Here is a 24,602-nt window from a genome sequence, read left to right as displayed (position 1 = left end):
GAGAAGGGTGAAGGGTGTTGAGAGAGAGAAAAAAATCCAAATTAAACGAAAATATATTTTTTATTTTTTATCTCCGGTCGTCTACAGCTTCAATTATTTACTTTTCACGTGAAAGGAATTTGAACAATTACATTGATTTATATCTTTTCCCAATTGTTTGGCTACTTTCTACGAATAAAGTGTGTTTAAAGTACTAAAAACCGCAGCTTAGTTATTTAACTTACTCTCTTAACGTTAATGGTTCCAAGCTCGAGTGATTTTAACGAAAATTCCAAAAACTTTTATCAGAAGAATCATCCACGGTACTATCGTGCAACGCGGTATAAATTAACCCATCGTTCGTTTTTTCTTTTTTTTTTTTTTGTTGTTCTTTTAACTACGACCAATTCGTCGTACAAATTTCATGTTTTTCTACTTTCTTCTCTCCCATACATGTATATGGGAGAGATATGTGTATGAGAGAATAGAGAGTTTTCATGAAATGAGAGAAAAATTGATGATTATCTTGAAATATGAGTATCCCGTTGAATATCGAGTACTTTATATCCGTTAATTAACTTATATCGTTACTAATTGTCATTGTGTAGTAGTAGTAGTAGTAATAGTCAACATTATAGTTACGTATTTCTATTCAAGTATAATGTATGATTTGTGAGAGTCTCATTATGATTAGAATAATTAGTTTGTTGTAGATCTATGTTCGAAAATATCCATATATATAATAATAATAATAATATAAATAAATAATATTATATAATTAAATATATATATGTAAGATTTATTGAATTTAAATAGAAGAAATGTTTTTGTTATAATATAACAAATACTTAAATATTAAGGTTTAATATAGAAATCGAAAAGAAAAAGTAAGTAATAATAGTTAGAAACCGTAACCACACTCGTATAACACTCACTAATCACACTGAATCAAGAAGGCGAAGACCGCTTTCTTCACCGCGCTTATATATACATTCACCCCACCAATGGTCCCAATCACTTCCGTCAATCATTCTCGAAATCTCCAGACTATTCCCAACCGATCAAACAAAAGACTTCTTCCCGATTTCTGGTTCGGGAATACTGGAGAGATATCGGGGCGCTTACAAAACGATAACATCACCATGCACGCTCGCTTTTCTTTCCTGCCACACATACTCGTACTCATATCGCTACACGTACTCACACTCATACTCATATCGCTGCGTGCACTCACACTCATATCCATATCGCTACATATTCTTACAAATCTTTCACGTTCATTAATTGTTTCCACGCACACCATACACTTGCACTCTTCGTCCTTCTCCCACCCTTACATATATAATATATTTAAATATATAATATATATAAAATATATATATGTATATATACATACATTTATCGACGATATATTTAACGATAGTATTATGAGATATCTGCCACTTACAAAATAAATAATACTCTCATTTATAAGTATATTTAATATTTTATATACAAACATACATTACACACATACTTATTTAAAACTTCGATATAAATATTCAAAATACGTAGGGGAAATTTATGATGAAGTATTATACTTAGAAAAAAACTAAATAAAGAATTTTATTATACGATCATTTTTGAAACGTTTTTTTAAATCAATTTTTATGTTTCTGAACGTAAATAATGATTTCATATTCGATGTCTTACACGACGATTGTAAAATGTCAAAGGTTCAAAGATACAAACAGGAATCGCGTGTAGAATCAGGAAAAGAAAAAGAAGAAATAAAAAATAAAAAATTCAAAAATACATATATATATATATATATATATATATATATATATATATATATATATATATATAGAGAGAGAGAGAGAGAGAGAGAGAAATAGGGGGTGTGGTCGTAGACGAGTTAACATTTTTCAGTGCGAGTTTCCGCGTCTAATTGGAGCCCACCGAGGGATGAAGTGCACTCTCTTCGCCTTAAACATTTCAGTTGATTCGTTGGGACGGTAATTACGAATAAAGGCTTTAAAAAAAAAAAAATTAAAAAAAAAGGAAGAAAAAAACTGCAAAAAGCAAAAACGTCGAGTGATTCTCAAAAGACGAGTGTATTCGGTTTTTTCATTCTGCTCTTATAATTTTGCTAATTAATCAAGCGAATGCAGTAGTCGCCTTTCTCTCCTACTCCACCTCTTTCACCTCCACCTCCTCCACCTCCTCCACCTTTTCCCATCATCATCATAGCTCATCGTCCGACAGTGAGAAAAAAAATATTCTCAATTCCTATGGATATAAGGATTTTTCTCTTCGAGTTTATTTCTTTTTTTTTCCTTTTTCCTTTCTCTTTTAACGTTGGATGGTTAAACGAGGTCAACAGACTAAATAACCTTAAGGATGTCCACTCGTCCTAACAGTCGAAGAAGCTTCCATTTCGGTGAACTTTTCCAAACTGTCTATCCTTTTCTTTCTTTCCTTCTACCTACCTCTCTCTCTCTATCTCTTCTTCTCTTCCTAGTTCAACTGATAATTAATGAGATATAGGATACAAATTTTTTTTTTTTTCATTTCTTTTCTCTCTTCTTCACCTTTTCATTTAACGGATTGAATTAAATCGCCAACTATCTCAGAAGTGAACTTCAGAGTAAAGAAACTCGTAAAAGAAAAAAGTTATTCATTCTGTATTGGAATTAGGGATGGAGGTGGAGTGGGACGTGGTTATAGGAAAAGTGACGAATTTTTTTCATTTCGTTGAGCTCGTACGATCGATGAACGAAAAGAACAAAAAAAACATGAATAAGAAGATTAAATTAATAAATGTCTACAGTCGGTTAGCAAAGATAAAAAGAAGGGATGAAAATATGTTGTCAATGAAGTCATATGATGTCAGGTCTTGGAAGCGAATACTCTGGAGAAGTTTTTGATACTTATTAAAGGTCAACGTAAGAGAAAGAAAGAGACTTTCATAGAAGTATACATGTATGTGTAATATATGTATTAATATATATATATATATAGAGTGTAGTTTCTTGCGACTTTCATTTTATCCTTTTACGTTGAAAGATCGCAGGTAAAGGATAAGACGTGTGTGCACGTAGAAATATACCCCCCAAGGTTGGTTCAGTGACTCTCGGTCGTTTGCTTTAATCAGCCCAACCACGATGAAGAAGCTCGCAAGTTGGTCGATCTGGGGATTATTATTCAAATACGACCAACGTTTACCTATGTATGTACATGCATAGGTATAACCGAAAAGAAAAAGGAACGAGTAGTAGAGAGATAATTGAGCCTCTGAGAATTACAATGGTACGTGGTGCTGCTACGCTTATTTCTGTGTGTTTCGAAAGGCGAACGGGTTTATAAAAATTTCACGAGAATATGGTAACGCGCGTTAGCTTCACGTTTATGCGTTTGACTCCTTCTCTTCTTTTCTTCCTTCCTTCCTTCCTATGTTTCAACGTTCTACTGTGAGTCTAAAAAGCTCGGGACTTTACCATTAAACGAATCGTATAAATAGAAAAGATTATTATTATTTTTGAAGTGATAACTTCTTTAGAATCAGGGTGATTTGAAAATCGTGAAAAGGAAGAACGTGAAACGGAGAACGTGAAACCGATGAAACAAAAATAATTAATTAATTAATTAATAAAATTCAATATTTAATTTAATTCTATATATTTAATTCTATATAATTTAATTCTATATATTAATTAATTAATTAATAAAATTCTATATATAAAAATTCAGTGTCACAATATGTTTGTCCACTAATAATTCCAAAACTACTCAATTTATCTTAATAAAGTTTATTTTATTTCACGTGATTTTTCCCAACTTAATTTTTTTTAAATTATTTTTTATTACTAATTTACAGATTTTTATTTAGAGGTTATTTAGGTTCTGTAAGGTTCTTTCAATAGATGGCGCTGTATTAAAATTTAATTGTTTCGATATATTCACGTCTCGAAGCTTGGTTTTCGTTGAAGGTTTCACTTCTACCGTGTGTGATCTGCATACATCTGTTTTTTTTATTGTTCTTTTTTTTTTACCATGACAAACGTTAATATTAATTAAAAAGGTTTATAGAAAGCATATGTATAAACAATTCAAAGAAAATATTAAATTTTTTGTTATGTGATATACTAATTTAACATTTAAATTTCACATTATCATTTTTTGATTCATTTACAAATTACTAGGAAGTATTGCAGTAATTTCATTTGATATACATTTATATCTGATACATACTCTATATAACAGCATGATGATTATATTCATCATATTTCACAATATCGAAACTTCTCTTCATAAGTTTCTATGATATGATAGAAATAGTCAAAAGGATAGGAAATGACGTTGAAATTGTCACGTCTCGTTTGAAACTAGCTCAATTACTTTTACGAACGTGTTATATATTTTCTAAATACTTTTTTTTTTCAATTCTTTTCTTCTTTGTGCATCTTTTATATTACAACACCTTTAACTTTGACTCCTTTAAAAAATATTAAATTAATATAAAGTGTTATTTATTAATAATATTTTATAACAGATAAAAACTATTGTTTTCGTTTCAATCGATAATGTTAAAAATTCCATGTTAATATTTAAAAAAGCGAAGATAAAAAAGATATACATACATATTTTTCCTCTTTTACGGTAAATAAATAATAAAGTAAATATACGCATCAGTTGAAAATTTATACGAGAGTCCATGGTCGAACGAGGATGAATACTTTTCAATATATACATCTATATATATCTATATATATTTGAGGGTACCTACTCGTTGATCCTTGAACGTATTCGTCTGACTCGGTTTTTCCAATCCCCTGCTTAAAATCCATCTTCGAAAGTAGGGAAGAAAATTGGAGTGAAGGGGAGGGGGGGGTAGTAAAAGACTTTGGTAGCTGTAAAGTCGAGAGTCTCCCACTGAGAAATTAATGGTTTTACTCGACTTCTTTTTTTTTTTTTTTTTCTATCTTCCCTCTTCCTTTCTTTTATTTTTATATATGTTAATCGTTAGAAAGATGAAAAATCCGTTAATTCATGAAATATCTATACCTGTTAAGATACGAAAAAAAGGTAATTTTGATTAAATAATTTATGAATTTAAAAGAACAGCACGAGATTACAAAAAATAACATTTTGTATTCTAAAAGTTACAAAACGGAAGACAGGAATGAAGATTGTTGTAAAAAAAAAAAAAATAAAGAAGAATAAACAATTTTTAGAGATGGATTTTAATAATTTCATAAAAAAGAACAGCATGAGATTATAAAAAAAAAAATATGTTGTATTTTAAAAATTACAAAACGAGAGATAATTACGAAGATTGTTATAAAAAAAAAATAAATAAAAAAGAATATGTAAACTTTAAAGATGGATATTAATTATTTCATAAAACGATTAATTAATGTGTACTATAAAAAAATTTCTTTTTCACGTTATTTCACGTATTGTCTAGTTATTCCATGAATAAACTTGAATTATACGATTTAATGCCGGACACACATACACACACATATACGTGAATACCTAGCCACTACCAGGTGCACCTGTGAAATGCATATAATTACGAACGCTTTTAACTTTCCTCGGTGGTCGCAAACGGTGATCCTCTATTACCATCACCCTTAGGAAAAGGGTATTAACTTCTCAACGTGCAAGACTTTTACGAGGAACTTTTTATGCGTGGTAGAGGGAGGGAGGGAGTTTGGGAGAAAAAAAGTTAGTTGAGGCTACTTCCGCTGTTTATTTAGATAAACGTAAACAGCTAGATTCTCATAGAGGATCATTCTAATAATTACACTAAAAAAAAAAAAAGAAAAGAAACATATGATTAAAAAAAGTATCATAGTGAAAAATAAAAAAATAATCAATGGACGAAGTAATTGTAACAAAATATATACCAAGTTTATATCATGGTAAGTTGGACAGGAGAAAAAAATCAGAACATATTGTTTTAACCAGTTGACTATGGAATTTAGTTTCAAAAGATCACCACAATGTGCGGAATTAAAAACAAGCAACGATTTGTATACACGTCGAATGCAGGGCAAATGATACTATTATACATTTTTTAAAACGAGGAAGGATTACATTTTTATTCAAAGTCAAAAGAACTAACAATTCGTTTCTGAATACGTTATTTTTACTAAAAGCTTGAAAATTGTCAAAAAATAATAAAATACATTATTATTATTATTAACTGGCATTAGGAACTCGAAAGTTCATTGCAGCAAATACCAAATCCCGCCATTGTTCCCGTCCCGTTCCCCCCCCTCCATCTCGGTCAACCTAGTGGTCTTTTCCCGTTTGGTATACCGACCAATATTTTGTGCGCCGTTCGATTCTCCCCCATGCGAGCCACGTGACCAGCCCATCTTAATCGGCGTGATTTTACGACGTTGATAATGTCCGGTTTGTTGTACAATCGATGTACTTCAACGTTATGGAGTTTTCTCTATTCGCCCGTTTCCTCATCGCGTTTTGCACCGAAGATTTTAGGAAGAACTTTGTTTTCGAAAACCCTAAATTTCTTTTAGTCCCGTAACGTAAGCGACCACGATTCGCTACTATAAAGAGTTCTTTATAGTTACCGGCAGGATGATTGTCCTGTATATCCTGATTTTTAATCGCCTAGACAATAACCACGAGCTGATAATAAAGTACATAAACAAGAAAAATTAAAGATAGTAAGAATAAACAAGAAAAATAAGAAAATAGTTAACAAAATGTCAAGCTATGTATGTGTGATATGTTTCAAAGCACGGTATTACTCAAAGTTCGACTTCACAGGTCGTACACCAAAACCTTGTATCCTTGCATTTTCCATTTTTTGAGCAAATGGCACATCTTATATATAAAAATAAATTAAATAAATATAAATAAAATACATAGAGGTTGTATTGATAATATAAAGGGAACATACCACTAAATAATATTCTTATTACATTTTATTGAGATTTCGAGTTTTTATAGTGAATGGTAATTTTTTATTTTACACGACGAGTATACACGTCAATCACACCGCAGTAGAGATTTGGTCCGACGTGTATACACGTCGAACGCACTTAACTGGTTAATCTTGTTGAACATTTTTTTCTTATATTAGGGAACTTCTTCAACAACTATTTTAATGTTTAATTTTAAATTGATGAGGTCACAAACGAATTTTTTTAATCAATCACGATTTATTAGTGTTAGGTCTAGTGTTTTATAAAAAAATATTAATGTTCGAGTTGCTGATATAAACTTTGTATATATTTTATTTTTGGCTACGAAAAACAACCAATAAAAGGAATTGTAATATTTTGTCTGTTTCTTTATTTCTATATATACTATATTATATTTCTTTAGACAAAATGATTTTCATGAATCATATTCTAATATTTTCATCACTCTTATATACCAATTACATGTAAATTATTATCGAGATCATTAGTCATAACCATTTTAATCGTAATAATTAGTAAATGTTTCATATCAACCTTTCGAATATCTATATATTCTATCATTTATTACTCAACACATCTGTCATCATTAATCAATCGCCAAAACTGTATTATTAAAACTAATATATCATATCGACGTATCTCCTGAACAATTTAGGTATATACATTCATACATACATACATACATATATATACCCTATCACTTTTGCAGTTACGTTTTAAATATGAATGAAGACAAAATCAACGTTATTGGTATGTTGTTGTTGCTGATGCTGTTGCTGCGTTCACCTCTGCTTGGTGATAACAAACGTCGGTTTGGTGTAAAGTTTGATTACGCAAGGAAGGATTGAGCATACGAATGCGAGGATAAGTGATACAACTAATAATTCCTTTATTCTTGGTTATCAGGATCAAGGAGAAAAGGATAGGGGGAACGAGGTATGATAGAATGACGACGGTGGATGAGTTTATACTATGAGTTTATAATATGTGCTAGTGATATCGGGTTGTTGGGGGATTTGGTGGGGATTCAGGGGGAGAATTCACGGGGGAGGATTCTGGGGGTAGGGGTAGGTTGGATACCATGCTAGGACTTTGTTATTACTCTCGGATATAATGGCTAACGGGTCGCGGCTTTTCTCTCGGTTTATGGTTTTCCCCGAGAACTATCGTCGCGGTTTGAATTTTAATTGTGAAGTTCTAACCAACATGTGCGTTCGACTCTTCTACACACTCACATAGTAGTAGTAGTAGTAGTAGTTGTAGTAGTAGTAGTATGATCTGATGCCATCATACAAGTTCGTTTTATCATCTTCTTGACTAATAATAATCATTCTTTAATCAAATACGTTTATCATAATTATGGTAGATAATTTCGTCGATTTGGGATGTATGTTTAACAATTATTTCTAATTTTTATTTGCTTGGAAAAATAAAATCACTACGAATTAATTTTTATATCTAATAAAATACTTTATTCAATTTTTCGTTAAATTATTTCAATCGTTTCGTTGAAAAGATTTTTCTTTAATAGACATTTCTTTTTCATAGCTACTCGAAAAGCACTTAAATACTTTTTTTACATTTTATTTGATTTCTTTTTTACTTTCTTTTTTTCTCCGTGAAAGTAAATGAGAATCAAGTTATGCAGGTTTCAACCATCCCATTTGAAGATACTGAAAATTTAGCAAGATTAAGAGCGTGAAAGAATGTAGAAAAAAAATGAGAAAAAATATACTTCAAATCAATTTGAATTACAATTATCATCGAAGCATTCGACCGGTCAACTTTAGACAGAATCAACTCATCAACTTTTCAATCCACGTGACTCAATTAATCATACCGTTCCTCTTTAAACATCGATGCATCTGCTAATTTTAAAGTCTCTCCCTCTCTCTCATTCAATTCAGCACTCCATAATGACCTCAACCGAGTATCATTATAGAATAACGACTAACTTCGTTGGTTTAAATCCTCAAAATTATTATTCTCCGGAGATGGTTCGTTTATTCAAATTCGTCGATTATCACCGCTGATGTTATCATTGACTTATGATCTCGCGTTGAAAAATATTTTTCATAAATATATAGATAAATTATTAGATAATATTTTCATCTATCAAAGATTTTTATCACATTTATCATTTTCAATATAAGATATAAGATAAAGAATAATTTTTGTTTGTTTTTATGTTATTTAATATTACTTAAATAAAAGATTCATTTGTTTTATTGTATGTGATATGAATTTGTGTTTGAATTGGTTTGCAATAACATCTAAGGGAAGAATAATAATCATTGAAATAATAATTAGAGATTTATTGATTTTATTAGCTTGGTCATTTACACCTACGTTGGTGATGTAATAAATTAATGACGTTAATATAGGTCATATCAGACTATCATGGACAAATGTAAAATTAGTTATTGAAATATATCTCATTAGGAAATAATTGATTTTTCAATCAATAGTATACTATATATTGAATACGAAATATACATATATAACACATATTATAAACAAATAACATAATATCGAATAAATTGAAACAAACGTTAAAATTTACCATAGATTTGTTTAACCCCTTAAGCAACAATGATTTTGAAAAAAAAACGGCAAAAAAAATAATTTTTTTGCATAAAGACATAGTTTAGAACATTGTTTTGACAAAAAATAAAAAAAAAAAATACAGAAATAATCAATATTTTTATGTTAATTTTGGATTTTGTTCCATATTACAGAGAGGAGCCGAATATTGCAATGTTACACGTACGTCGATTTTTTAATCTCTCTTTTCGAATTACTATTTTGGAAAAAAAAACAATTCTTTTTCTTTGCTTTCACATTTTTATTTTCCATTTTATATTATATTTAAGTGTAAAAAATCATAGAAATATAAAATAATACGCTGCTCGAGTTAACTAAATATATTAAAAAATATTCTTATTCGTTAAACGTGATAAAAATTATTTTTTAGTTTTTTTAAATTGTAAAACTAATAAAGTAAAGTAAAATATAGGAAGAAGTAAAGCAAATCGCGTTAAGTTTGTCGACAAATAATTGACGTAATTACAAGTTCGAGTTAAAAAACAAAAAAGGAAGAAAAAAAAGTAAAGGGATTGGTTTAGTATAGTTAAAATTAACAAAGACGCATGATAATATGGTGGCTCGTTTGTCGTTGGTGTTAGGTCAATCTTATCGAGTACTTTCGTCACACCATCGTCTTTTTTTTACATCTCATTAATTTGCACGCGATTTTAAAGATTGAAGTAAACGAAAAAAACGGAACTTAAGTAAAACTTAAGATTTTTTTTTTTTTTGTAACAAAGGATACTGCCGGTGTGTACACCACTGTGATATTGCTAACCATAATTTTCAACAAAGAAACATAATTAAAAGGGAAAGCGTGCGCGAAACGTCCGCTTGTACTGTATAATACTTTTTTTTTTAACCAGAAGATAATATTTCCGGGGGTGCAACGTTTAACGAGTTGAACACGAGGGGAGCAAGGGGACGGGGGATTGCGGAAAACTTTTCTTACGCAAAGTATATCAGACGTTCTTTTCTTTTATTTATTTTTTTTTCTTGCAAGAAAGTATAAGCGGAAATTATTACAAAAGGTGTTGTATGGAGTTTATGAAGATTGGAAAGACTTCGACGAGATTTTGAAAAAAAAGAATAAAAAGATGCAAAAGTAGTCAGAAAATTTTGTTAAAATTAAAATTAATATCTTAGGTTAAATAAATATTGGGTTGTTCGGAAAGTAATTTCGTTTTTTTCTGAAACAATAAAGACATTAGTTGATACAAACCGATTAATGAAAACACGTGAGATTGGTGAGAAGTAAAATTTATCAAAGTCAACTGTTTATGTCTATTTGAAAGGCCTAGATTAAACCTCGAAGCGAAAATTGTCTTCATTTTCACAAAAAAAACGAAATTACTTTACGAACAACCCAATAGATTCAATACAAAATTATGTGCACGACTGAACATTCGATTTTAAAAGAAATTATTTTGTTATGTAATTATCATGGTGTTTTTTCTTTCAGAAATTTAATGATTTAATACGAGATAACAAATATAATGAAATTATTTCAATATTTTTCATTTCAATGCTTCACATTTGATATTTTCTATCTATTTATAATGAACTGGATAGATTTTTATTCGTTTTTATTTTTTTCTTTTTTTTTTTTGAAAATACACATCATACGAGAATGAGAGATAAAGAGAGAAGAGGAGAGTGAAAGGTCAGGAGGAAAGAGAAACGAAGAGAAATGTTCGAGAGAAGTTCGATTGAAATTCTCCTTTAGCGAGTCTTCTTAATTGCACTGTCCGCTTGTGAGTTCCGACTCTATAATTAACCGCGAGTCAAAGGATCGTACCGTAAGATAATGGTTTGGAGCGAAAAGCCATAGGAAAAGCTTGTGTTCACGACGACTACGCATAGCCAATTACCTACCTAGATCTAAGAAACAGCAAGGAAAAGAAAAAGAAGAAAAAAAATATAAAAAATAAAAATGAAAAGGAAAAAGAAGAGTGGGAGAAACCTTATACTTGAAGTAAAACTATGATTTCTGTTGCGTCATGGGTTGTTAAAACGTTTCTAACAAATTTTCATAACACCATTGCTTTTTTCTTTTATTTTCTTTTTTTCCATGAATCAATCCTTTTTAATGCGAGCTAACCTAAATATTATACTTATTGTGGGATTCAAACAGAGAGAAATATAATAAATAATATAATAAACTGATGATGAACTGAAATATATGTGTGTGATAATTTATTTAATTAATTATGATGTCGAGCGGTATTTACATAAGTTTACACAAAATGGCGTGGTTATAAAATACAGAATGTAAAAGAGTTACAGATATAACACACAGACAAATACAGACTGAGCACTAAAGACTGACTAAGGACTGACTAACTGACTGAGTAACTCTATTTGTATCAGAAATGAGCTACACCCCTTTGGAGAGGGAAGGAGATTATGAATCTTATTGATCAATAGCATAAGGATCCACCCCATAGTCCACCAATGGGTACAGCCTATGGTTTTTGGTAGTGGAAACTATGCAGAAAGAAACTTGATCTAGAATATCAGAATATCTGAAACTCCTCAAAGGTCCCGACACTGCACAAAGGGTTTTCATCGCACCAATATATTTCGATAATTCTTAGGTTTGTTTATGGTTTTATGGTCCTCCTAATCTTTTCTTTTAATCTCTGAATAGAGTTTTCCTTTCCAGAAAATAAAATATAAAGAAAAGAATTGAATATTAGTTTTTTTCGCCTACATTATAATATTATTAATTTATTTATAATATATTTAATATTCTATTTATAATATATTTATATTTATATTTTAAGTATAATATTTAATATATGTTTAATTCATTTTGTTTTAATAATAATATAAAAAGTAAATATTAAATATTATAATCGAGGTGAGATGTAAAAAAAAGTACGTAGGAATGTAAAAGTTCTTTTGACGTTAATTTTTTTTCTATGTGATTATCAATATTACGTAGTAACGTGATCTTTTTCTTAGTACTCTTTTGCATAATTCTTATCTCGTCAAATTACGCTTTTCAAAGTAATAGAAAAGAAAATGAAATAAAAATAGAAAGAAATGAGATATGTTTCGTAGTAATAATAATAATTATAAAGAGTACGATGAATAACGATAATGTTTTCTGTGTTTCTCGTATATATACAAATTTACTATTAATTAATAATATATTTTTTTAAATTTATTTAATTTATTAGATGAAAACATAGACTGGGGTACCTTATCGAAACGAATTTTTGTTAAATATTTTGTCGAATTTTGAAAAAATTAATAGTCTATAAATATTATCTAAAAAGTTACTCTATTAAATAATTAATAAAATGTATTATTTATAAATGATCCTAAGTGCATGCTATACTATATTTAAATACCTTTTGGTATTAATTAAAATATCATCTTTAGTATTAAAATATTGGAAGAAATTGTGCAAAAGAGTTTAGGATTATTACAATGTGATAAAAAAATTAGAGTAGGTTAGTCGTATCACTTTTATAGAATGAAAATTAAAGAAAATATATTTTCGAATTTAAATTTAGAAATATATTTGTTAATTTATTTATTTAATTATTTTTGAATTAAATAGAATATCCAAATTTTGGATAATTTGTTTTCTTCTTTTTAAAAAGTGAATGATATCGAAATATTCCACTTCTCAATGAACATTACAATAAATTATAATATTTACATTGTATTATCTTTCGAACGAATCGAAACATGTAATTGATTTATTGTAATCGTAACGTAAGATTCAAGCAGTTACGGATAACGTTTAGCCATGATAAATCAAGTAACGTCATTTCCAGTTTTCGTTCTTTCCTTTTTTAATAGTATGTCTCTTCCCCATGTCATATTTCAATGAGCAGTATACATCGTGAAAAACCGAGAGTGCATTTTTATCGTTTCTCATACATTTTCAAAATGATTTCCTTCTGTAATTGGCCTTTCAGAACAAAGCGTACATCGAATTACTAAACCGAAAATGCTTTGAACTGACGTATGACGTTATGAAGTATGAGTTTTTATCTTTGACAATGATATGTCATGGCAATGATATAACATAAAGATATTTTTTTTTTTTTGACAAAATCTTTATTACATGTAGTAATAAAAAAGAAATAGAATAATATCAAGAAAAAATATTATATAAAAGTAAAACAGAAATCAAAATGAATTTGACGTCACGATTAACAAACATTAATATTCTTTAATTTACTATATTAATTATATATTTTAATACATAATATATTATTAATATATTTAATATACAATTATATATTAAAATATATTTTTTCAAATATATTTTAATATAAGTGGCAGAAATAATATAAAATATAATATATTTAATATATTATATTTTAATATATATTTTAATATATTTTATAATGTATTTTAATATACAATAATTTAAAATATATTATTATTATTATATATTTTAATATATGATTATATTCTATATATTTTAAGTTACTATATTACAAATCAATCGATCAATCAAAAAATATAATAAAATATTACATCAATGTGTAATAAAAAAAACTTTCTAATTTTTTTAAAACTAATAGAATCACTGTTTTTTAAACAATCATAAAACAATCATTCAAGCAGTCAGCTGATTTGATAGAAACAACGAAAAAGTTCTGACACTCAGTTATGACCACAGCGATTTGGCTGGATGTACAATGTGTTATTTGTAGGGAAACAGTATTTCAAACGTTTATTCTCTACGGATAGGGTAGGTCCGATATGAGGTTAGGAAGTAGCAGAGAAAGGATGGAGGGAGGGTAGAAAGAGGAATGAGAGTAGATAAAGGGTAGAAGGATAGTAGTAGTAGTGGTAGGAAGGTTGCAGGAACCGCAGCTGTATGACATTTCGTAGTGACATTTCGGGTAGACCCTTGGGATCGCACCTAATGCTCCTCCACCGTTCGTAGACTACTTTGAAGACCTTAATTACCCTAATATCCCCATCATTATGGCGAGTTACCGTGTCTTGGGCTGGCCGCCTCTAGCTCTCTACTACTAATTGCGTAGTAGACGTTTTGTGTTAGCTACTACTACTATCCTGATCCTCTTCCAGGCATTTTAGAGTTTCTACAAAACGAGTACATTAACGTTTTCTAAATATACCAATCATTAGGAATACTATAAATAGTAACACCCAATCCAATTCTCCAAGGACACTCACGGTTGTTCTATATTTTTTTTCTCTTTTAATTTCTAGTGTTATCTTTTTTTTCAATCTATATCGCATGTCCAAACTATTTTCATGCTCGATACGCTAGTAGGATGGTTATTTCCAAGAACCTTTTTAATCGGTGGTCAATAAATGGATTGTTTTACTTGTCGAACGATTATTTGACCAAAAAAAAAATCACCAACAAAGTTGTTAGTAATTTTTTGTTTTGTTTTTTATCTTAAATTTTTTATTTTTGATATTTTTTCATATACAAATAATTTATAAGAACGTATGTATTATTTTTTATTTTGGAAAATATAAAAAATTGTATCGTAGTATTATTATCCTAAATTTTTTATGAATTGATGATTGGTTCGTTTCGTGGTATTAAAATATCCTAGAAACTAGTAACGTATTCTTTATCTTCTATGAGAGAATTACAGTCGTAATTCATAGGGTTTCCCCTTTAACCATCGAACGGTATTAGGAAACGATGGTTCTATTGAAGCAGCGTATACCTAATCTAGATTTAGAGTGCAACTTTCGAGGCCACTTGCTAGCACGAAACGCGGAAACGTATACGGGGATGGAGGAAGATGGACTTCCTGTGTTTTCTCATAAAACTGCCATTTATTTTTCCAAGTATATGTATCGAGTGCAGACATCAAAACGTACGTGTAGTATGTTTCTGTATATATATAAAGAATAATCTCTTTCTCTTTCTCTCTCTTTCAATTGCTACATTTGTATCTTCATTTTTTTCTTATTAGTGGAAGATTATGGATTCGTGTGGTTATTATTTTGTTTTCTTATTTTATAAACTTAATTATATTTCATTTAAAATATTTTATTTCAATTAATATTTCTAATTATTTAAAATACACTTAATATTATTTAAATACTATAAATAGATTGTATTTTAATCCTACGAGTGCATATATGCACTTATTAATTTTTCTTTTATTAAATTAAAATAGTTAACATTGTCAAGAAACATCATTCCAGTTCTCAACGATTGCAATCGTTTGACTTAACGTTTCACTCTTTGTATAAGGGTTAAAAGTAACAAATTAATGTTAAGACATTTTCAGTGAGAGTAGGATCTTGGTTTCTAGATGAATGAGAAATCCAAAATTTATCGTAGTAGTCTTCTGATATGAACCACTTCTTCTTTTCAAAACATTTGATAAGGAAGAAAGAAAAAGCTTAAAAGAAAGAAAGAAAGAGAGAGAGAGAGAGAGAGAGTAAGAGTAAGAGTGAGACGAGTGACCTGTCAAAAAGTTTAGTTTGTAGAAAATTGAGAAGTAAGAGCCGTGGGTCTGACGATACTGGTCGCATATATCGAGCGCGTGGGATCAAGAAAGTTGCTTGGCTTAGCCCTTGTAACCAAGTATAACGGGAGGGGGGAGGTAATATATACTAGTTTATATATATATATAAATGAGTTTGCGTCTAGTAGAAAAATTTATGTCATGGGGTTAACAAAGTCTTCCACCCCTCACTCATCCTTTTCCTCTTTTTTTTCTTTTTCTTTTTATTGTATTTTTTCAAAAACGTATAACATCCCTTTCTTTTAGTTTTTTATTTCTCTAAAAGAAAGAATGAGAAGCAACTCGCGAAATGTGAGGGTTAAAACTCGGTCGAATCTTATCGTGTCGAATCTTGAAATGTTCTTTTTTTTTTAACCATCATCTTCTTCCATCATACGTAATATATATAGATATATATTTTTCTCATTCTTCGAACGAACCCTTTTCCGAACATAAAATCTATACTCGAAAGTCTTTACGACTTTCTTCTAATGATCACCTTTGATCGTAAAGTTTGATTATCTTCCAAGCGAAAGGATTCGATAAAACAATAATAGTACAGAAAAAAAAGAATGATTCCTAGTACCAATAATATAACACAAAATCGTTTAATAAAATACAATACAATATATTTATCTCGAATAAAATCGATATTATCATTTTGACCAAGATGAAATGTCATTTGTAGTATAACAGTTAGTAGTCGTAAATAGTTGGCTATCCGTATATTACGGAAGTTACGTACATAAGTCTCTTGGATACGTTACAGAATATTCTACAATATATATATACAAGTAGTATATATACATACTTAGCCCTACACACACACATGAAATCTGTTCCTGGTTTTGCACGTGTGAGGAGGCGGGAATATAACCAAGGGAGAGAGAGTTTCCATTCATCGAGTCGTGGATATCAAACGCAATAGTTCATGGCACGCTTCCGACTACTACTACTAGGTACCTAGGACTAGGGGTAGGTTAAGAGGTGTTCAGAGTATGGTGCTGGGTGGTATTCTGGATACTAGGACTACTACTAGTCCTAGTAGGATCTCCTTCCTCTCTACCTCCTAATCCAACCACCCATCGTTTCACACCGGTTTCTGGCAGATTTACAGTGCCGCGATGTCTGATATCTGCATCCTAGAGTCCGCACGACTAGCTCTACCAACCAACCCTCCCTCACCAATCCCCCTTTTCAACCCCTTTTAGTCCCTACTCTACGAGCCGTACGCTCTTCGTCAGTCGGCTAACTTTGTGAAACCCTCTCGAGATCCGTTCTTCGTTGAGTTGGCTGTCTGACTGGTTGGTTGGCTGGCTGGCTGGCTGAGCTGAGCTGAGCTGAGCTGACTGGCCAGCTCGTTAAAATCGTCTTGATGATTAGCGAGATTTATTATTCCCGGGATTTCTTTCCTCTATTTTATTCTCTCTCTTTCTCTCTCTCTCTCTTGAAAGAATTATTCTCAACTAGTTTTTTTTTTCTTTTAGAGCGTTCTTCGAAAAGTCAAAGTTTTTAAAGGAGTGTTGATAGACTTTCTAGACGAGTACCACTTTACCCACAGTTTTCAATAATGACCGACATTTTTAAAGGTATTAGGCGAAATTCAGTATTATTTTTAGTAATATATATAGTCAAATGTAATTTCAACGATAGAACACATTTCTCAAACGTGAAATGGTTTTTTATTTTTTTAATAGATACACGATACCAACCGTGTACGAGAGAGACGATGCTTCTTAAAAATTTCTAAGAACACGCGATGAAAGTTTTGTTATATCGAGAAAAGAAACAAAAAAGAAAAGAAACAAAAAAGAAAAGAACAAAAAAAAATACCTACCGATCAGATAAGACTAATCGCGTAGGATAAGCGTCGATCGTAGCAAAATGAGATTGCAAAGGAAATCTAGGTAATGCGAAATAAGCACGGCATCGAAATGAAGTAGCATCGAAATTGGTATAAAAACTTTGATCAAAAGAAAGAAAGAAGACTACTTTTATCCAATGATTACAGAGAAACCATATGTGTGTGTATACGTGCACGTAGATTAGATGAACGAATGTGTGTATGTGTGTTTGTGTGTGTAGGTAATATAAGCGTGAAATAGAGAGCAAACATAACAGAAGACTTGGAAATCAAAACGCAGAGGTTGTAGTAGGAAGGATACATTATCATCATCGTTATACCTCGCACACCTTTGTGATATACTGAGGCGTATGAAATCATTCTCTAATCCTCTTGTGTGTAGGGTCGTATGTCGTAACATCGAATGGTTTATATCAAGCACACGCTTGTCTCTGAATGCTCTTTATCACCGATGGTTCTATATAATCGCTCGGGAATGCGTAACTAGTGTTCGGCAAGAACGTGCAACCTGACCGAAATCAAAACCAAAGGGAAATAGAAATGATAACCAGACACTACCAACAAACTATATTTTTTACCCAATATTTATAATATACAAGGGGAAAAAATTGTTTTTAACTCTAAGGGTCAAAAAAAAAATCATATGAAAATGTTTTCCAATTCGTTGATTCGAATGTGAAAAAAAAAAATACTCTGATGTGTGTGTGTGTATTATTTCTTATTTACGTGATGAGAGATATTCTCGGGGAAAAAAATAGGTTTGAGGGCAAAAAATACGAGGGAAGGTGGGGGAGAATTACACAAAGATGGTGAAAATTTGTGAAATTATAAAAACGTAAAACGAATTCTCATAAATAAATGTGTTTGCTGTGCATGCACGACGATAGCAATTCCATTATACGTTCTCTTTGAACGAGGGGGATATGTTGTGGTAGTGTGTGTAAATACAGCTTGCACGAAAATATTATATGAAGAAAATATGTATTGGTGGTGGTTGTGGTGGTGGTTGTATTATATGTCGAATATGCGTGTGCTCTACATATATGGAAGAGAAGAAGAAAATTTCAGAATTGACGGATATAAAAAGTGTTTCGATGTGCCAGAACACATTTTTAGAATGGCCTCGAGTTTTTCTATACTACTAGCAATGTATCTCATTTTCTTAATAGGAGGGTTGATTTATCAAAATGTCACGTAATGTATTTTTAATTTATACTTGCTTTGTTGTATTAATCTTTGAATTATATCTCATAAATGTGTTGATTATTTTTATTAAACAACGTAATTGCAACAAATTGATTATTTTTGTGTTCTCGAAGAAAGGTATTGCAATAATATTTTTAACAATAATAGTATTCGCAAGTAAATTAATTTTTAAACGTGCATTAAAAAAAATATTCGTACAGGTGCATGAACACCCAACGCACGCGCACAAACGTGTAGATTTAAGTTAACCGATAAAAGCGCAAAAAAAACCTGTATGCATGTATATAAATATCAACGATTCTTAACGACCAGTCGTAAAAAGAAAAATGCAAGGAGTATTTTGCGGCTGTTGGACAAAAATTATTAATGATAAAAAATGAAGAAAATTGTTAGGCACAAAAAGATATAATGCGGAAAAATGGTCGATCCCCAAAAGGACTGGTTAGGTGAAAACGTTGAAATAATAAAATAATGGGATAAACCGTAATGACTGCACCGAGATTTCATGGATTCTTTTTTTTTTTTATTTAGGTGGCAAGGTGAGAGAAATCACGAATGAAAAATTATAATTGATATAGATGAAACGGAAATGTGGTGCAATAGTAGTAGTAGTAGTATTAGTAGTGGGAAAGATATGCTAACGTTGGAAAAGAAGAAAGAATAAGGGCTTGGTATATTTCGAAGTTAGGTGAAAAAAGTAGGTCGGGTCGGAAGATAGAAAAGAAAAGGAAAAAGGAAAGAAAAATATGAGAGAGAGAGAGAGAGAGAGAGAGAGAGAGAAAGAGAAATACAGTAGAAGAAAAAGATAGAACAGGTTGAATCAAAAATATAAAGCGTACTGGCTAGAGACTTACAAAGTAACATGAGAAAAATAGAAAAGAAACATATGTGAGTTAAAAGAACGATTGCTTTCTTCGTTTTTGAAAAGATCACATATTATTCCTTTTATGTACCCACATCTTTCTATTATTCTTTTCTCAATTATTATAGTTTTAATTAAGAAATAAACATTTATATTACAAGAGAGAGAATGAGTGTTTGTTATTGTTTGTTTTTTCTTTGTAAATTAATTGATAATACAAAATGATAGAAATAATAATTGTATTATACATTCGTGTGTTGTCGTTGGTGGGTACATATTTACTTTTATGCATGTATTTACGCAATAAATCACAGGAAATATCACGAAGCGCAATGGAAGAACTTAAACTTGCGACTCCCTAATCCACTGAATCAAACTTTATCATGGAAAATTCAAATTCCATAATAATTCGGTAAACAGTAAACTTCAACTACCTACGATGCTTTAATTTTCTCTTCTGATTCTGTTCTCTTCTAGCACCTTTGACCGTACGAATATTTGTTTTTATACTACTTGTTTAGAATAATTATTAAAATATCCTTCTTTATTAGACAGACAAATTGTTTTGAATATTTTTTATTGTTCTTTAACAAGAAATAATTAATTTAAATAATCATTTCTTTTATTGAAGATTTATAAACTCATTAATCAATCAGTTTAAATAATTTCTTTTAAATTAACATGTGTAATATATTTTAATTGAACACTTTAAGAATTATAAATAACTTATGATGTCATATTTTTGAGTAAAAATTATAATAATAATTGTGATACGAAAAGAAGGTAATTAAAATTGAAATTTTAGCAAATAGTTTTATTTAACTCTCTTATTTGTGATCACAGGTGGCATGGTTACGAGTTGATACGCAAACCATACTGACGATAGCGAATCACGTGATAACGAAGAACCACAGAATCTCGGTATCTCATAGTGACCACCGTACGTGGTTTCTCCACATACGCGAAGTCAGGGAGTCTGACCGAGGATGGTATATGTGCCAGATCAACACAGATCCTATGAAAAGTCAGATTGGTTATCTCGAAGTTGTCGGTGAGTATTATTTTTATCTATTTATCTATCTATCTATCTTTTCATCTCAACGATATATATCTAAATATAGATATATACATACTTCATTTAATCAATCGTATTTTATTCATTATCCTTTTCGCGACAAAACCACTTTTACCTTCCTGTGATTTTATAAATGCTTAACACCTTTCGATAATTAACTTTGATTTCATTAAAAGACAGATTCACCATTCATTACTTTTCTAATAATAACAATAATAAAATATATGCATTTTATTTTTATTTCTTTGATATTTAAACCTCAAAGTAGAGTAAATTTACTATGAAAGTAAATTTACGCGTATTATTAATTATTATTACCACTTTACTCTCGTGTAATTCTATAAATACTTAACACCTTTCGATAATTAGCTTTGATTTCATTAAAAGACAGATTAACCATTCATTATTCTTCTAATAATAATTAAAAAAATACCTGCTTATTATTTTATTTTTTTTTTGTATTTAAACGTTAAAGTAGAATACATTTACTATAAGAATAAATTTACGAGTGCTTATTAATTATTAAAGATTAATTATTTGATTAATTATTAATACAAAAATAAAATACATTATTTCTTTTTCTTATATCGACATTTTGTAATAATTTCGAGCAGAGTTACGAATTGTCATGTTTGTTCGAAGATAGCAGATAACACAACCGGTTTCTCTCGGATCCTAGAAACGGATTGTAGTACTAGCAGTATACGTTAACGGTTCGCGTCCGAAATAATTATTGTCAGGATGTTCGCATCACGTTGATAGCACGCTATCTGATACATGGGTATAATTCATGATATTTCGGACCCTACGCGCGAGAACGCGGAAATTACATAGGATTTCGCACTTTCCTCTCTATCCAACCATACATACTTCGTTCTCTATTTCTGTACAATCGATTATTATTAAAGACACATCTTCGATATTCTCTCTCTCTTTCTCTCTCTCTATCTATCTATCTTTTCACACTTTAAAAATATCATACACTATAGAAATAAATCTGATAGAAGATTAAACGTAATGAAATACAATATAATAATATTTGTTTCTTTCAATTTGTCCTATTTCAAATTTGATGATATTATTTTATTTTAATTATTATTAAATATAATAACACGCGTATTGGATATTATAATATCGTTTATTATAGAATCAATCTATCATAGCTTTTGTTTCTACAAATTCTATTTCAAATGTATTATATTTTAATTCATTGTGTAAACGTATATTAACACCCTTCTGTTCTTTATGAAATAATATATATATATATATATATATATATTTAAGCTGAAAACATGATAATTTTCAACTTACAAAAAGGGATAGGGTGTACACATGGTAGAAGTGAGAAGGTGTAGTAATAGCTTCGTTTGTAATAACGAGAGGGGCAGAAGACTCTACATTTAATCCTACACTTTTCGTACTTGTTATTACAAACGTACTTATCCTCTATTTGCATAAGCGCATTTAAATTTATACCAACGGCGATTTCTACGATATTTTATAATTTTATGTGATAAAAATGAAACCCTAAAAAGGAAAAGAAAACAAAGTACTGATTTAACAGATTACAGATTTATTAAATACAATTTTTTTAAAACAAAACTAACTATATCGCAAACTTAATACTACGAATAATAATCTTTGGAATATTGAATCGAATATTATCAAACAATAATTTGAATTTATTCACAATAAAACTCTTCTTATTATTTTAAATTATCAAAATTATCGTTATAAATAGTATCGATTTTTCTTTTTCTTTAATAAACACGCATAATATACATACACTTACACATATATTAGATAAGGATGAAAATTGCTAAATTGACTGACGAATAGAACAGGGCTTATTACCAACGAAGATTACAAGTTTTTTTTTTCACTTTTTTTTCCATTCGAAAGGGGGACGTAAAACCATGCTTGGAAGCTTTAACATTCGCTTAATTTGCAAGGCATTAACCTTGTTATATTATGGGTAGAGCAATATTATGGCTAGGTGGTGGTGGTGGTGGTGGTGGTGGTGGTGGTGATGATGATGGTGTTAGTGGTGGTGGTGGACTTTGGTAGACTCAGAACAGTAACGTAGTACACTCTGTGCACGTACTACTCGTGGCACGCGAACGATCTTTACTACCCTTCTCGGAAATGAAAAGCTCCCCTCATTCCCCTCACCCTCAACCTCCTCCAACCCCTTCTAGTACAGTGTTCACTTTCTTTCTCTCTTTATAAGCGAATGCGCGAGCAGTAAGCTTAGTCTTCCGTTTGTATCGCCAACCCCAAGTACAAACACTCTTGCCTCGTATATCTGATACACTTTTTCATTTTATCTCTATCTCTTTCTCTTTTTTTTCTTTTACTTTCTCTTTCTCTCTCTCTTGCTTTTTCTGTTTCGGGTCATCAGGCCACTCTATTTCTAGTTGCTTTTGATACAGTCCAGGCAATAAAAAAAAAAAAAGGATACTAAAAGTACAGCAAAAGGTGGTTCTTGTGTCTTGTTCCATACGCAAAATTATTTTTCTCTTTTTTTATTTTTTCTTTATCCTTTACCCCCTTTTTTCCTTTTTTTTTTACTTTTACTTTTCAAACGGATTTTCGACATACTTTTAATCTTTTTTCCTTTTGTTTTTCATCTCTTTACTTTGGTTTGGTTTTAATTATTATTTCTCTTTTTTTTTCTTTCATTAAAAATAATATATTTATATATATATATATATATATATATATATATATATATATATATATATATAAATTTTAGTTTTTGATTTTTGCACTCGAGGTGGTTTTAAAAAGAAAAAGTATATAAAATATTTGAAGGAGTATCGTCGAAAATTTTCACAGAAATTTCGCAAAATTTCTCGCGTGAACGAGTGCGTATGTGTCTCTAAAATTAACAGTTGCTACTTTGTATTATATATACACACACACATATATACATATTTCGAAATGCTTTCATATTGTTTTATATTTTATCAAATTCCAGTTTCAGTTTATATGTATAAATAATGAAATTTTCATTAATATGAAATATTTTATGTTTAATATAAAACGATTGATGGAAAATATAATTTATGAATATTATCAATCAAATGGGAATAAATTATTAGTAATAGGTTGATTATATTGGGATCTCTAGCACTTGAATACGCTATCTGATGGCTAAATTTAAAATTAGTATACATGTGCCGAATTTCTAACAGCTGATTTCAACTACACTTATATTTATGTAGAAATATTTACATATATTTTTAATTTTATGACTTGTTTATTTATTATTGAAAGTAAAATTGAAAATAACTAATATCGTTAAAGTAAAAAGTTGTTGCAAAGAATTTTTTTTTTTGGTTATGGAGTTTCCAGCAAGAAAAAATAAAAATAAAGTGTATTGCTGTGAATTTGGTTGTACAAGCAAAGCTTGTGATGAAAAAATTAGGTTTTTTCATTTTTCACCTCCTAATAAACATTTTGTTAACGACTTGGTACTTGTCCACACTTAATCACATGTCCTGCATTTAATACGCTTTCATAACCAACAAAATTTTTATTGCTTAATTTTGTGCAAGCAAATTTAAAAATTTCTTGCAATGTAAGTTTCATTTTATTTCATTTAATTACAAAA

At 29.9% G+C, this 24,602-nt stretch overlaps 1 protein-coding gene across 2 annotated transcripts in view; it reads left to right on the top strand.

Annotated features, from left to right (window-relative positions):
- LOC107070169 (opioid-binding protein/cell adhesion molecule homolog) overlaps nt 1-24,602 on the top strand; it is a 209,122-nt gene that overhangs the window by 138,260 nt on the left and 46,260 nt on the right. For both annotated transcript variants that reach the window (XM_015328105.2, XM_015328104.2), the window contains exon 3: nt 20,755-20,962. In XM_015328105.2, coding sequence (XP_015183591.1) covers nt 20,755-20,962 — 208 coding nt within the window. The remainder of the gene's footprint in view (nt 1-20,754; nt 20,963-24,602) is intronic.

The sequence above is a fragment of the Polistes dominula genome, unplaced genomic scaffold (assembly GCF_049000335.1).
Source record: "Polistes dominula isolate Pdom_NZ unplaced genomic scaffold, Pdom_raw_medaka contig_12, whole genome shotgun sequence".
Taxonomy (NCBI): Eukaryota; Metazoa; Arthropoda; class Insecta; order Hymenoptera; family Vespidae; genus Polistes; species Polistes dominula.
The sequence above is the reverse complement of the archived record's forward strand: the minus strand, read 5'-3'. Positions and strand labels throughout refer to the sequence as shown.